Source organism: Centruroides vittatus, unplaced genomic scaffold (genome assembly GCF_030686945.1).
Source record: "Centruroides vittatus isolate TY-2023 unplaced genomic scaffold, ASM3068694v2 scaffold_752, whole genome shotgun sequence".
Classification (NCBI taxonomy): Eukaryota; Metazoa; Arthropoda; class Arachnida; order Scorpiones; family Buthidae; genus Centruroides; species Centruroides vittatus.
Genome location: NW_027122716.1, coordinates 3895456 through 3908714, shown reverse-complemented (window position 1 = coordinate 3908714; position 13259 = coordinate 3895456). Strand labels below are relative to the sequence as shown.

Below are 13259 nucleotides of genomic sequence, written 5' to 3'. Positions count from 1 at the left end.
CATAAAATAGAGGACACTTAAAATTTCGATAAAAAAGTTGTAAAGATTGAGTATTTATTTTAATATAAGTTTTATTTTTTAAGAAATAAAGGAAATTATATATTTTTGTATTTTTATCCTGTTTGTTTGTTCTTATCTATATTTGTGTATCTATATATATCCACCAGAATGATAATTTCATATTCAAAAATAAGCCATCTCTGAAAAAAAGAGGACTGGTAAATGTGGTAACCCAACTTTATGCAAATATAAATTTGAGTTGTTGTTTTGGTTGTCATTCCTTAAAATTAGTAGTAAAATGGAAATACAGAGGTCCTATGACCAAAATTTAAGAGTTATAAATGCATATTTCAAAACATATTTTCAATATTCTGTCTATTAAAGCATATTTTCTTGCTTTCATGACTTTCATAGACTGTTACTAGACTGACTCTGCATTGCTCTTTATCTTTCAAGAACTTTTTGGAAGCTTTCACACTTTCTTGTTGAATTGATTTTGTAAAGTATCCTTGACTACCATTTTGAAAGGTCCAAACTTGCCTAGTGGAAAATTGTCTTACAGCAGAAGAGTTTAGAAGAGAGATTTTTCCAACTGATGGTACTGCTGTTCTCTGCCAGCAAGAGGACACGAATGCTTTAACATATAAACATAAGATTGCATAAAGTTTCTGTTGTATGGCCCAGTGGAAGACAAAACAGTGTCTGTTTGTACTGTACATCTAAACAAATCAGATCATTAGATAAGTTGCAGTTTTGTTATGACTTATGCAAAGTATTGATTATCATTGATATTCAATTTCATAAGCTCAAGAATGTGTTTAGATGTACAAACAGTTACTCGTTACTGGTATGCATATCGGTCCAAAAGATTATCACTCATACATCTGTTATAGATTACACCAAAGTGCAATGCACATCAACTTTCAGGGTTGATCAAAAAGTAAGGTTACAAAGCCTGCAGTGAAAAGTATACATTTTCTTTCATACAACCAATACAGCCAACTGATAGTATGTACATTACGTTATTTTTTGACTTAGTATCCATATCAGTTTAGGCACTTGTCACTTCGTGTGATGAGTTTGAAAATTCCCTCCTGGTAAATATTCTGTCCTTGCGTGTTCGGCCAAGTTGTCGCAAAGTGTTTCACTTCCTTGTCTGAAGCGAATCGTCATCCTGATAGGTTCTCCTTCAAGAGAGGAAACGGGTGAAAGTCGGAGCAAGGTCTGGGCGTGGGGAGTGTGGTCAATGATGTCCCGGTGAAACTGCTTCAACAGCGTGGTGGTCTTCTGGGCTGTATGAGGTTGCCCGTTGTCACGAAGGAAGATGATGCGCTCGTAACACAATCCTTCTGTTGTCCCGAATCAGCTCCTCCACGCAAGCCGTGTTGACATCTGTTGATGCCGTGCCGGGTTGGTCACTGCGATCCTTGTCGACGACATTTTCTCTACTGGCCGCAAACTTCCGACGCCATTCTGCGACATGCTGACGAGACATTACAGTCTCTCCATAAAACTACCAGCTGCCAGTGAATTTCAGCCACGGTTACATGTTTTTCCCACAGAAATCAAATAACTGAGCAGATTTCTCTGCGAGACCAGTTTTCCAAATGAGTTGCCATTTGTGTTTACCTACAACTAGCGCTGTAAGTGGCGGGTGGCTGAAACTCTGCACAGTAGCCAACTGCATGTACTGGAATTACTGCACACTTCTCATTTCTCTATAACAAATGAAACTCCAGGAATATCGGCCTTGTAACCTTACTTATTGATCAACCCTCGTAAGAATTTACTTTAATAAGACGATGGCTCCAATATTTCGTAGTGAATTAGTAAATAGCTGCCTTGAGATAATTTACTACGAAATATTGGAACCATGAATATGGTAGTCTTCGTCCCCGATCCCCGTTGTTGGCTCGGCCGAATCCACGATTGGAATGGAGAAAAAAGTTCACTTGATAAGGAAAGGGTGAAAAGAGATTAAAAAATTAATAATAATAAAGGAAAAAAGAAGCTGGCTGGTAATGGATGAAATTGTACTACAGTTTTAACGTATTGGTGTTATTAAATTCAAGCGAAAAGTGCAATTAATCCAAAAGTAAAAGCGACCATTATCAATATTTTGAATTATCCCGTGTTTTCCAAATCAAGACACGGCCGCATTATTATAGTTTCTCTGTACACTAGAATATTTATATTTATATTGTCTATAGATTGTTTTAAAAGAAATTAAGCACATACAATTAAATTTTTATATAAATATTTATATTCAATTTGTTGAAATTTTGGCTAGATTTTGGCGAACTTTCATATGGCGGCAGTCGGCAACGCTAAAGGTCTCATTCTAACGTTTTTCGTCTTCGTCGAAAGGTGTTAGGCTCACCGCTGTTCGATTTTCTTGAGAAAATTGATTAAGTCGGCCAATCTTTCGAGAAATAATTATGGTGAGTGCAAAAAAAATGATTTTTAATTAAATTTATTAAAAGTTTCTCGTCGTTACTTTAAGACGGTAAAATGCTAGCTAAGCCTAAAATAGCGACCACGTGGCCGTTCCATTTTTGCAAATAATAATCTGCCATACTTCGAGAGTAATATTTACCAATCGAATGAATTAATAGATTCGTATTATATCTTCGCTTTTCTAATAGAAGGAAATAAAGCTAAAAATATCGATTGTTCGATTGAAGTGGACACGTGGTCTTAATTTTAGGCTTAACGATTCGGTTAATCTTACCTTAGGTAGCCAAGATGGCGGCTCGTCTCTAATTCCAGCAAGGAAACAGTGGAACGCACATTCTAACCTAACCTAACCTATTCTAATAAACTACCATAATTATTAGCAACCAAATTATTAGAATAGGTTAGGTTAGGTTAGAACGTGCGTCCCACTGTTTCCTTGCTGGATCTAGAGACGAGCCGCCATCTTGGCTACCTAAGGTAACATTAACCGAAGTGAATACTTTCATGAATACAGTATTATTGTAGATCACAAATTTAACATTTTCTTTGTTAAAATTGAAATTTTTATTTCTATTTACAATTAAAAACATAAGTCAATCCTATACAGCACATACATTTTGGCACAATTCTAGGTCCGAATGACGCGGTTGGGACTTTAACAGAACTGTAAAACATACTGATAGGAACAAAAAAGTTTAATGAACCATGGGTGTACGAGCGCGCCTTCGCGAGATATAGGCCCCCCAAAATGACTATATGGCAGCGAACATGGCGGCCCAACTGACCTCTCGTACGGGCGCCACCACACGCCGCCATGTGCTAAACTAGTGATCGATTCACGGTAGTTCTTGAACGAAGTAAAAAAATGGGGGAAACGTCTACTAAAAGCAATTTTAACGGCAAGCGAGGGGACTCCCGTAAAATCGTAAAAAAATATTGGGTCACGTGACCCGGCTTTTTTGCTCGCGAACTCGCATAACGTAGGCGCAACTTTCGAGGGCTATATCTCGCGAACGCGCACATATACAGGTATGGTTCCTTTGACATTTTTGCTCCGCCAAGGGGGGTCGACTATTTGCCCCCCCTCTCCACCGCGTCATTCGGTCCTAGAATCTTGCCTACATTTTCATCTTTTATCCACAATTAACTTTATCAGCCTCTTTATATTGTGGTTGTTTTGTTTGTTTTGGTTAATCAAATTTCTGCAGCAGTGCCTCTAATTATTAAAATAGGTAAACATCATTTCTATTTCTTCTCTGTACATTTACTAAAAAATACCTGATACTATTTGGTCTTTGGACTTTCAATGAAAATGATGATTTAACAGTCTTATATTGTTTCATAAATATGGTAAGGTTACAAGTCTCAGCTTCAGTCCTGAGCTGATCTAAAACAAATCAAATGATATCTTTAATTGTAGAAGTTAACATATCAAACAGTTTATATGGATAGATAGCTTTAGTAAAAGAATAGTAAATTTGCCTGTCAAGAAGGTCAGATTATATAGTATTTAATAAAATGGAGTAAATATTTTGTTGAATAAAAATTTAATATACATCACAAGACTTAAAATGATACATCTACCAGAAATATTGTTTTTAATCATCATTTATTTATCATAACTTTTATTTTTATGAAAATTACTATTGGCTGAACTCAACAAAATTTTAAACATGATTATTGTTTTTAGATCTTGATTATTTTTGTTAATGGATTGTCTAAAGCAGAGGTGGCCAACAAGTCGATCGCCAAGCCAATTTTGGTCGATCGCTAGCAATGTCTTGACTTAATGTATTATATTTGTAACCAAATGCAACTGTATGCACGCAGTTATGACTCGATTTATAAGCAGTGAGTGCACTTCGTACTGAAACAGTGTATAAACATAGTATGTATTTCACACTTTCCCCTCCCCACTTAGACTATGCCTATGACAACAAGTCGATCGCGACACATTTTTACGATAAAAAGCAGATCTTATGTGCACAAAAGTTGGCCATCCCTGGTCTAAAGTATGACAATTTAAATATAGAAGAAAGGTGTCAATGACACTTTTTTGGATGTTTACTGGACGTGATAATTTTGTTAAAAACAAAGAAAGTAATTTAATAAATTTAAAAAGATTCTTAAAATTTTAAATAGATTAAAGCAATAAACCACTTGGATTGTCATGTTGCCACTACAATTGTAACATCTATTTTATTCAAAACTTAGTTTTAAGATAATTCTATGTTAATTTATCTCCACAAGAAATGTGAAACTGGACTGTATATAGGAAATTCACAAAATCTTACAATTAACTCGCCTAACCATCACCAAGAAACTTCTAATCTTCCATCTAATTCAAAAGCCTTTTTCCTTTTCCTTAACCTTGCTCGATCATTAGCCTCACCTTGTCAATTCAGTTTATCTCTCTCCTTATAGTGACATTACATTGCTACACCGCTCGACCCTATTTACATACTTATATAGTGAAGAGGTATTTACAGGAGGCCTCGATTAACTATATACACGCCAAAAGTCATATTAATAAAGAAATAGCGATAAACATACAAGAGCTTAAATGCCATATTCAATATTATTTCGAGCAAACCTATTAAAGGATGAGGCTATTATTTTTATTCTCACCCCTTAACCTATCATGCTCTGTAAAAAAATTGTGTTTGGATTGATTGTGATCTAAGATCAAAGATGATTATTGATTGACTAAGACAAAAATATCATTAGAAGAATAAGATTACAGGCTCCAAGTTATAAATTATTGATGAATTATTTGTTTATCAGAAAATAATGAAATATCTTGTAAGATGAATTGATTTAAGTACGAATGGACAATAATATATTGGTAAACATTGAGGCCATTTGAAGAGTCCACAAAATAAAATAAGGAAATTTGTAATGTAGTTTTAATAGTAAAATATTGTTAGATTATTTTTAATCTTAGCAATAGAAAAAAGATATAAATATGGGTAAGGCAATCATGTTTTGGTATAAAAACACTTGATGCATAGGTTGTCCAATTTGAAACATGCATAGAGATGATTGAATTTTCTAATATTGTATGTACTAAATGCTTGATCTAATTTTAAACAATTATAAAAAATTTTTGCGTAAATGGAAAACATCAACAGTTGATTATAACACTGCACAACAATGAAAATGTTTCGGGCTTAAAATTAGCATATTCTTATGTATTTCCATCTGCTGAATTCAAAAATCACCATAAAAATGACCAATTAGCTCTTGCTTTGGAGATACAGTGACATGTCATTTTTTATAGTCTACATTTATTTTTTGAGAGTTGTCACACCTCTCAACTGACATAGCAAAACATTCTCATACATTTGTAGGTTATAAACATAATAAATGTAGCTATGACTGTGAGTTTAATATTGCTTCTGTTTTTCTTGGTTAATATTTCTGGTTTTGGAGTGCTTTTGAAGTGTAGTACTGGTTATACCAAAATGAAAATGTGTAAATTTAGTAAACAATTTTTGTTATATTTATGGTAAAATAATATTTTCGTCACAGAAATGCAATCTGACGCCTCTTGTGAAGACTGCCTATCACCATTAGTTTGTTATGAAGGTAGGGGACCAGGATAAGTCATGGGCTACACATATGTTGCAACTGTTGTTCAGTTATACTACAAGAATGGCCGAAAAATAAAACCGATCTATGGCTTTTGCTGTGCCTATGGTTTGGCGGGAGCCTACAAACCATACAGATGACTGCTATTTCTGCTTGACTCCACCTATAAAGGCAGGATTATCAATGAAGAAAAAATGAACAGTTCAATACCCAAATCTTCCATCTGCTATTCGACCTATTCCACATTCAGATAGTTTACCAGTTCCTACTCCACCCCAACATTATGAGCTTGAAGTAGAAAATGAAGAAAGTGTGGGAGAAGAACCCAACAAGCCTTCCACATTCCATGACTCTGATTTTGAGGTAAAAGATGATACAGACTGTGTCAAGTGGAATTGAGTGATCTCATTCAAGACCTAGACTTGTCAAAGAATAAGGCGGAACTTCTATGGTCAGACTACAGCAATGGAATCTTCTCCAACGTGATGTCAGTCTCACAGTACAGAGAACGTCAGAGGGATATGCCGCCTTTTTTTTTTTAGAAGAAAAACAATCTGGTTGTTTGCTGTGACGTTAATGGCTTGATGAAATGTTTGAATTTGAAATTCAAACATTTTCAAAAATTCAAAAGCACTTTCAACGTTGTTAGCAAAATATCATTTTCTCTTAAGCCATTAAAATCACATACTGCCACCTATTGTATATCACAGAAACTAGAGAACTAGAGCTAATAAAAATTCTTCTTTGCCATATTCAATTTTCCCACCCCAAAATTAGTAAGATTTCACTCATGAAATAAAGGAAACATTCAAAAACATATTTTTTTTTCTTTTTGTTGTGCAGTGTAATTAGAAATTGGTTGATGGTATTTTATTTACATTAAAATATAAAAAATATATAAATTGAAGATACAAAACTGTCATCGTCATCTGTCATTTACATTCTTCAGCAACAATCCAAAAACAGCTTTCACTTACAAAAACATACTTTCATTTATTCTCCACAAAAATGGTATTGGCATTGTCACTAGAGGATGTTTTTATCTGTTTTACATTTTTTGTTTTTTGCAGAGGTGCAACCTCAAAAATAAGGTTGTCTTCGTGAGTAAAAATTGTTTCAGATTATCACTTGTAATTGTAAACTGATGAGAAACGAAGATGAAGACAATATTGTATCGTTAATATATGTTTTTTTAATATATTAACTTATATCAAGTGTACAAAATATACAGAGAAATATTAATTTTATAAATATGCAGAAATTTTGTTTGAAAATTAAAAACAAAGAACATCAGTTAATATTATTGGACAGTTTCCTTTTCAGAATTGTCTGAAGTTTTACAATGATGCTAATCTACATAATATTCTTTTAAAAAGTAACATTTTACTCTTCTATATTCAAAAGTAGTTTGTTAAAGATATTTAAAAAGTGCAAAGAAAAAATATATCATATTTTGTTTTATTTCAGTCTGCTTATAAAGAGTCTGGTGATCACGTGGATGATGCTCAAAACTGGCCCATTCATCGTATTAGAATTACGTTAACCAGCCGTAATGTACGAAGCTTAGAAAAAGGTAAATCTGCAATTAAAAATTTTATGCTTGTAGTATTTGAACAGTGTAAAATATTATTTAGACATCAAGATACAGGTGATTGCATTACAATAAAAAAAATTTCAGTATTACTTTCAATTATGGTACTATTATATTCATATTTTAAGTAGTCATGATTTTTTTATGATAGTTATTAAAACTTATAGGACATTTGCAACTGATTTAAATAAATAAATAAATGTTTTTGATAAATTTAAATTCTTCCTATATACCAGTGTTTCCCAACCTTTTTTTGTACTATGCCCTACCTAAGCCTTTCTAAAATTCTTATGCCCCCCTAACATATACACTTAATTGCTACACTGTTTTGTCGTAACCATGATAAAACCTGATCCTTTCGTCAAAGTCTCTTGCACTTTCCAGTTGTTGCCAAACGCGACCCGGAACACCACAACTCGCATCTGTCCACCTCAAGGTCTGGGCAAAGAATGTCCTTTCTCCTCTTTCAACCAGCATCAGGGCTTTGTTCATCTCTTTGTTCTCAGTGGTTCCCAGAATTGTTAATCACCCCAAGGGAAAAGGGTTATAAAGGAAAGTTTGAGAAGGAAAGAGAAACAAAGAAAATGAAAACTAACTTAAATCAGTATTTACAATAAGTATAGTGTACAGCGGTTATATGGTTAACTTAAACTCTGGACGAGTCCATTTTCGAATTGCCCCCCTGTGGGGCATGGGCCCCACATTGGGAAACACTGCTATATACTAAACACCAACCAAATGCTGAAATTCCATCGGCTAGATATGGCTTATTACTAAATAAATTACGTAACCAATTTGGCACTAGAGGGAGGCATTAGGCGCCATCTCTTGTTAACTTTAATAATTATAATTTTAAATAATTTTTAATAAATTTAGAATATTTAAAATTAATTAATTAAAATTGTTATTATTAAGAAACAAAGAATGTCCTTTCCGATTCAATTGATGTGGGTGGAATCATGTTTAATGCATTTAAGAGATGACAAATGTTACGTGTTTTTTCAGCCGTAGCGTCAAAGATTTCTAGTTTGTTTTCAAGATGCGTTGCAGTACTTCTTTTGCTCTCAAGTATTCTTGATTTGTCTGCCTCGGCTGCTTCAATAGTGGTATCAAGCTTATAGCCCGATAATTTGGCAGTTCGTTTGGCTTTAATAGTCAGATTTATGAAGAAAAACTTCATACTTGCAGACTTCGTACTCATTTGTATCCTTGCCAAATTTGCACAACCTGGAATAATGCAGTTATTGAAGCTACTGGGCATAGTTAAAATTAAGACAGCATCGGGGTACAATACACAATTATTCGAGGTATTACAGGTTCTGACAAGTAAAGAATTTTCAGAGTTCTGCCACAAATACATATTGATTATTGACAATCTGTGGGATATCATAACAAGCAAAAATTTAAAAAACTAATAAGTGGGCTTAAAATTAATAAATACAAATGTATTCTGACAGTTTATGAGTTAATTATACTTTCCGTTTGCAAAATTTCCTCAACCTTAACGCAAAAAAAAGAAAAAAAAAAGTGAACTTTGAGAAATTTGCGGGATTTTCTGGGTTAAAAAACAGCCGAGATCCCGTCTGAGAAACTCTATGTGCTACCATATAAACAATTGAAATCATCTACAAATTTAATTTGTTAATAAATGCTCAAGTGGCAAAATTTATTGAAAACAATGTTTTCATCCTAAAAAGTTATTTTTGGATTTAAAACTTGGCACATTGTTTTATATTTGATGTGTAGAAATTCTGATATTTTTTTCAATGGTTATGTTTCATATCTTGTTGCATAAAGATTTTTCTTTCAGAAGAACACTGATCTGTTTTTGCTGCTATTTCAAATGATAATTAGTAACATCTATTATTACATTGATTTCATATTTTTTTAAAATCTTAATTAAATTAATTGACGCATTTTCCTTTTTGTTTCATAATTTTATTATTGAAGTATATATTATAGCAAGGCATTTTTTTTTTTTTAAAGAATTAACATTTTTATCTCTTCTAGAAGCAAAATGTGCATGGGAAATTTTTAACTAGTAAGTGAAGTGTTCCATTAATTAGATAAAATGTTCTGTCATGTTATACATATAGTGCAAAAGTTATTGTTATTCACTGGAAATGCTTGCTAATAGCATCAATTCTAAGTGTTAACAAAGAATACAATCCTTTTTCCAAGTTGCCACTGCAAAATGCCATTCAAATGTCACTAATTTGAAAGTAGCCAATGTATTTTTTGGCTGGAATAATTTGCAGAAAACTAGCAAAACTAGATTGGATGCAAATTTCCTGTTAGTACATATTAATATTAATAAAAATGCATAATATTTACATCCTGTTATGCTTATATTATGTTCTAGCAAAGGAGCTATCGTTATTCAACAGACTTCAGAATATGATGTAACCAATATTTATTCGAACATAAGTGGCACACATACAAAAGAGTCAAAATTATCATCATTGTATGAAAACAATTTTATTGATTACTTCAGACTGTATATTTCATGAATCTTGGCAGGGTTCATATGATGCACACATCCTTGCTACTAGCAAAGATGAGAGTTATATGAATTTTACAGGTTCTGAAGCACATCTCTGGTTGCTATCATATTCAATAAATACTTTAAGCTCTGAAAATTTCTTCTTTTAATATATCTGAAGATGAAATTGATTTTACCACTCAGGCTGGTAGGGAAATTTGTATAGTAAAACCAAGTCTCACAAATTTTCCTTTCAGCCAATTTTGTTTTGAATGGGTTAAAAGTTATTGTTACTTTATAGTTTTGTATAGATTTATAGGGAGAGAATTGTAAATAAATATTGGAAGGATGAATTTTATTTAGATGTGTGATTCATCCCTCTGGTGTCTTGTACTAACGTCTAATCTATTGTTTACTAAACTGTATTTACATATTATCAATTGGTTGAAATATTTTTTTTTAGTTTGTTCCGACCTGATAAAGGGAGCTAAAGACAAAGAATTAAAAGTAAAGGGACCAGTTCGTATGCCAACAAAAGTCTTGAGAATTACTACACGTAAAACACCTTGTGGTGAAGGTTCCAAGACATGGGATCGTTATCAGATGAGAATCCACAAACGTGTAATTGATTTACACAGTCCATCTGAGATTGTTAAACAGATTGTATCCTTTACAGTGTCAATTCATAAAATCTTAATTCAATAATACTTATTTATTAAATATAAGAGTTAATATAGTATATAAGCTTTAGTAAGAATTTTTAATTTAAAATATGATCAAAAGAAATGTCTAAAAATTTATATTTATCAATACAATGTTAACAAATGCAGAATTTTCATAGTGATTCCGTCTATTTATTGTATTTAAGAAAAAAAGAACATAGCACATACAATGACAATTCAACCGAAAATAGGCTTTAAGTTGATCAGATTATGATCAAAACTGTTTCTTAAAATTGTTCTGGCATCTGGAATTGAGCTATATATTCATAGAGATTACATCATTATGATGCCAAGTTAGATACCTTTTTAGCACCAAAATCTTGTTATATTTTCATTTTGAGGTTTTAACAAGTATAAAAAAGATTTGGGTCGGTTACGACTGTAATTACAGCTTATAGTCAAACAGATTTAAATCTATCTGCTCCAATATATCAATTATCCTATATTTACGTTCATAAAAATATTTGTTTTAAAAACACTGGGATTCATATTCCTGTACAAATCCACAAACAGTACAATTTAAAATTAGAGGTTTGAGGGGAACATACTGTATTATTGGAAATTATATTTGAAAATATATATAATCTTTTAAATTTGCTATACATTAATGTGTATATATTTTGTGAATGTAATTTCTTTGACATCATTCCAGACTTCAATTAGTATTGAACCAGGTGTAGAAGTTGAAGTAACTATTGCAGATGCTTAAGTAATTTTTGCTAATAAAAGTAAAAGTTATCACTGATTTTTTTGTGTTTGTATGTAAATTTCTATAAACAGATTTTCAGAAAATACATTTTACAAAATACTGTATAATGATTAAGATGAAATTTCAATTTAATAGGTTAGATTTAAAGCGTTCGATTGGATTACAATTCGAGTAAACATTGTTTTCAAATTAACCTATTATAATAATGTAAGGAACAACATATTTTATTTCTTATTTCCTTACATACATATATGCAATCAGTGTTTGTGTTTTTTGAATAGGTAAGCTTTGTTGAAGTTATTGAACGTTTTTGTATTTATAACAACTGAAATATTTTTATTATTTTAAAATATATTACTCATCTTAATTGAAATATCTGACTAATCTCAAGCTAGGGAAGGGGCTGCGAAACATTTAAATGCAACAATTGTTATTTTTTTTTTGTTTCATCATCGATCAGCAACTTTGATTCCTGTATATATATATATACAGTATACAGGAATCAAAGTTGTTATAATATTTCAGTCAGTAACTCTTGCCATGACGTCAGACCCTTGCTCGGGGACTCTTAGGGTGAGTTTACTTTTGAGCTAATAGTGCTACTTCTGAACACCGGAAGTGACGTCGTTAGCATGTATATTCGGCTTACATGTCTAGTTGGAAAGTAAACGCAAACACTAATAGGAAACATGGTGGTCTGCGAATATTGTCAAAGTTGCTATTTTAAATGTTGCATTACAGATAGAACTACTTGATTCCGAATTAGACGAGGATGATCTTATTGTAGAAAAAAAAACAAGGTCAAATAAAAAAGGAACTTTTATTGAAGAGACTGTACCTTTTTATAATCCAACTGATTTTAAACAGCACCTTAGACTTACAAGAGAATCTTTTGAAAGTCTTTTTAAAAAATAAGCCCAATTTTAGACACAGAAAAATTACTTCCTCTGGAAGACGACCTGTCTCTCCTCAAAAGCAGCTTTTATGCTGCCTATGGACATTGGCAAATAAAGAATCATTCAGGTTTGTTTATACGAAGCAATATATGAAATTAGATGCAGTATATAAGAGAATAGTAGATTATACATATGTATAATACATATTTAATGCAATTGTTTTACCCAATGAATGGATGTGACATTGCTCTTTTATGGTGTAACCAAACTGAGTTTAAAATCAACAAATAATTGATATTAAATACAAAACATTTTTTTTCTTTCTTTTCTCTAAGGGTTTTGGTGAACGTTTTAATATGTCTAGACAGAGTGCGTGGAATATTTTAAATAAGGTTGTTAATTCTTTTAGTGTTAAATGAAAATGAAAAAACAAATCTCTTGGCCATCACAGAGCAGGATGATGTAAGAATAATGGAATTTTTATACCCAATTGGTTTTCCTGGAATTAGAGGCTCTATTAATGAAATGCATATGGCTATTAAGACATCAACTGAAGAAGCAGTAGCTTATTTCAGTTGATGTCTTAATATGAAAGTATACAGGCTGAGCGTGCTGACAGTAAAATTAGCTCAGAAGTAAACGCACCCTTAATTAAATGTGGGCAAATGAAAGTACCCTACAATTGAAACGCGCGCCATCTGCCAGCCGTAAATATAAACAGTACTACAGTGGTGTCAGTAGTCGAAAATGGCGTCTATTGGGATTGGTTCGTTATATCAAACTTTGTAAGTTTGCCTACGATCTTATCGCA

General features: G+C 32.3%; 1 protein-coding gene across 1 annotated transcript; it reads left to right on the top strand.

Moving 5' to 3' along the window:
- Positions 1-2295: 2295 nt before the first annotated feature.
- RpS20 (ribosomal protein S20) lies at positions 2296-11588 on the top strand. The gene is made up of 4 exons (XM_067287966.1): positions 2296-2441; positions 7516-7621; positions 10585-10784; positions 11496-11588. The coding sequence occupies exons 1-4, from the start codon at positions 2439-2441 to the stop codon at positions 11550-11552; spliced, it is 366 nt and encodes a 121-aa protein (XP_067144067.1). The 5' UTR covers positions 2296-2438; the 3' UTR covers positions 11553-11588.
- The last annotated feature ends 1671 nt before the right edge of the window (positions 11589-13259 follow it).

What these genes read in the sequence shown, in the direction of transcription:
- RpS20 (XM_067287966.1), top strand. An exon ending in TGTACGAAGCTTAGAAAAAG is followed by an intron (nt 7,622 to 10,584) that starts GTAAATCTGCAA and finishes ATTTTTTTTTAG; the next exon opens with TTTGTTCCGACCTGATAAAG. An exon ending in CTGAGATTGTTAAACAGATT is followed by an intron (nt 10,785 to 11,495) that starts GTATCCTTTACA and finishes ACATCATTCCAG; the next exon opens with ACTTCAATTAGTATTGAACC.